The following is a 2738-nucleotide window of genomic DNA, read 5'->3' as shown; positions in this document are numbered from 1 at the left end:
TATTTATGTTGGGTGAAAGTAACACCAATGTTTTAAAAATCGGTATTTTACTTGTACCAGATTGAGTTAAAAAATGGTACAACCGCTTGAACCGGGTTATACCAGGAGGTTCAACCGGTTGAATAGTTTACCTTAAAATTTTCTTTAAATTCAGCTTCAACTCCAAAATAAACAAAAGTAAATGATTCCATAACAAAAATAATCAAAAAGTTAATCTATATTAAAAAAATAATAAAAAAAACACTCAATTTTAAAAAAAATAGCCCAAATATTTACACGTTTAAATGTTAATTATTGAGTTAAAAGCAATTTTAAAAAAATATGGGCCGCAAATATTGAAAATTTCTCTTACTTAAAGTCGGTTTGCCGGTAAAAACCAGTATTTTAGAAAAAAAAATCGACGGTACGATGTTCTAGCAAACCGGTCAAATAAACTGGCCTGAAAATACGGGAATGTTGTGCGAAATCTGGTTTGAACCGGTTTTTAAAACAGTGAGTAACACAAAACATAATAAGAAAATAATGATTATTATAAGAATAATAATTTTCATAGATCCAATCGACCCTGGATGTGACTGATAAAAATCCTGTACAAAATCGTCCTCTCGTGATCCAAAAAGGCAGGTGTGTGTGTGTTGAAACACAAACACAAACACAAACACAAACACAAACACAAAGACAGATCTAAAAGTTTCACTTTGTTGTTCGATCATCAACCATGTCTTCAGGTTCAGGATTCAGCGGTGATGAAACCGCCCCCTTCTTCGGCTTCCTCGGCGCAGCTGCCGCTCTCGTCTTCTCCTGTAAATCATCTAACTTTGATTAATATTCAAATTCTGGATCTGGGTATTTTAACTTTGATGGATTTGTGATTTGTGTAGGCATGGGGGCTGCATACGGGACTGCTAAGAGCGGTGTCGGTGTGGCCTCCATGGGTGTCATGAGGCCTGAGCTGGTGATGAAGTCGATTGTTCCCGTTGTTATGGCCGGTGTGCTTGGTATCTATGGTTTGATCATTGCGGTTATTATCAGTACCGGGATCAACCCCAAGGCCAAATCCTATTATCTGTTTGATGGCTATGCACATCTTTCGTCTGGTTTGGCTTGTGGCCTTGCTGGTTTGTCTGCTGGTATGGCCATCGGTATTGTTGGTGATGCTGGTGTTAGGTATTCTTCTTGCTTCATAAACCCTTCATATTATGTTTGCATAAACTTATTGCGTTTGATGTTCATCGATGCATATGGTTGACACCTGCATGCTAGCGATTATAGTGTTAGTATTAAACCCAATCACTTATTTAACACGTTTACAACTTGATTACAACCCGCCAGCCCATTTGACTCGTTTGGATAACTAGGTTAAATGGGCCGTGTCGGGTTATCCAATTCAACTCACTATCCAGAACGCAACCAGAATCTACTTGGTTGTATTGACGATCATAATCATGGTGTTTGGAACCGGATTGGAGCTGTTGGCATTAAACCGGTTCTGTTAATCGTATTGAACCGTCCCTCATTTGAATCGTTCAGTTACAGGTTGGGACTGGATAGTTAGACCGAATTTTCAATTTTTATTATTTTTTATATTTTTTTTAATATTTCAGAAACTCATTTTATGTATATTTATACCTAAAACTCTATATTTTAATTATTTTAGTTTTAATATTTTACTAAATCTGCAAATTCACATTAAAACGTAAACTTTTTCATCCTTTGTTTTGCATTAGATACGTAAAAGCAATTTTGGTTTTTGCATTATCTATGAGGTCATTCGGTTCTTAGAATCAATCCCGCCGGTCCTGTTTTGAAAACATTGATTATAATAATACCATAAGATATCTCATGTATTTATTCTTTGTATGTCTTTTACAGAGCGAATGCACAACAACCGAAGCTTTTTGTGGGTATGATTCTTATTCTCATCTTTGCGGAAGCTCTGGCCCTATACGGTCTTATTGTGGGTATCATCTTATCGTCCCGTGCTGGCCAGTCAAGAGCAGATTAAGAAGGTAAGCCCGACAGTGAACGTGGACTTGTTTCTATAATTTATCGGTTATTTTGTTTGTTGGCTGTGCTCATAAATCAAGATCATTTTGTGTTTTTTTTTTCTTTCTGTTTCCTATATTTTGGACTTCATTTGTTGCCATATTTCCCTAAATGTTATGGATGGAAGCTGTTATTATTAGTGTTTATGATGTTATTGCAGTATAAGGCCATAGTCTTGGTCAGTTGTGTAATTGTTACAGTCATGACGTTTAATAATCTTTTAAAGTATAAAAAGTTGTTACAAAATTCATAAATCGCAAAACATTTTTTTATACACAGTATTTGCAGTTTTATTTGCAACTTTACTTTTTATATAAAAACTTAGTAGTTTCACATTATTTCTGCTTTTAACTATGAATAATACAAAACATAACTGATCATAAACTAAAATAAATTGTTTAAAAAAGAAACCAACTATCTATAATGATTTATAATGATTGACCTTAGCTGTTATTAATCTTCATTGCAAAACAGTAAGAAAGTGAAAATTTCATTATTTGAAATTAATTATTTTATCTAAAGGTATAGGATTATTTTTAAGAATGAAAGTATGAGTTACAATATTACTTCGGATATGATTTCGGCTTCTATAGCACGATTATCATATTGTATTTTCATATGTAGGTTAGTTTCATTGCATAGACCAATTTTCTAGTTAATATTTTAAGCAACATCACTTCAACTTCGGCTTT

General features: G+C 33.9%; 1 protein-coding gene across 1 annotated transcript; it reads left to right on the top strand.

Annotated features, from left to right (window-relative positions):
• The first annotated feature begins 602 nt into the window (after positions 1-602).
• On the top strand, positions 603-2188 carry LOC143577731 (V-type proton ATPase 16 kDa proteolipid subunit-like). Its single transcript, XM_077061484.1, has 4 exons — positions 603-624; positions 663-803; positions 882-1167; positions 1873-2188. Exons 2-4 carry the CDS (start codon positions 719-721, stop codon positions 2003-2005), a joined length of 504 nt encoding a protein of 167 aa, XP_076917599.1. The 5' UTR covers positions 603-624; positions 663-718; the 3' UTR covers positions 2006-2188.
• Positions 2189-2738: the final 550 nt, after the last annotated feature.

Source organism: Bidens hawaiensis, unplaced genomic scaffold (genome assembly GCF_021521415.1).
Source record: "Bidens hawaiensis isolate Kalapana, Puna unplaced genomic scaffold, B.hawaiensis_p1.1 tig00028787_1, whole genome shotgun sequence".
In the NCBI taxonomy this organism is placed as follows: Eukaryota; Viridiplantae; Streptophyta; class Magnoliopsida; order Asterales; family Asteraceae; genus Bidens; species Bidens hawaiensis.
Note: the sequence above shows the minus strand (reverse complement) of the source record. Positions and strands in the feature narration are given on the sequence as shown.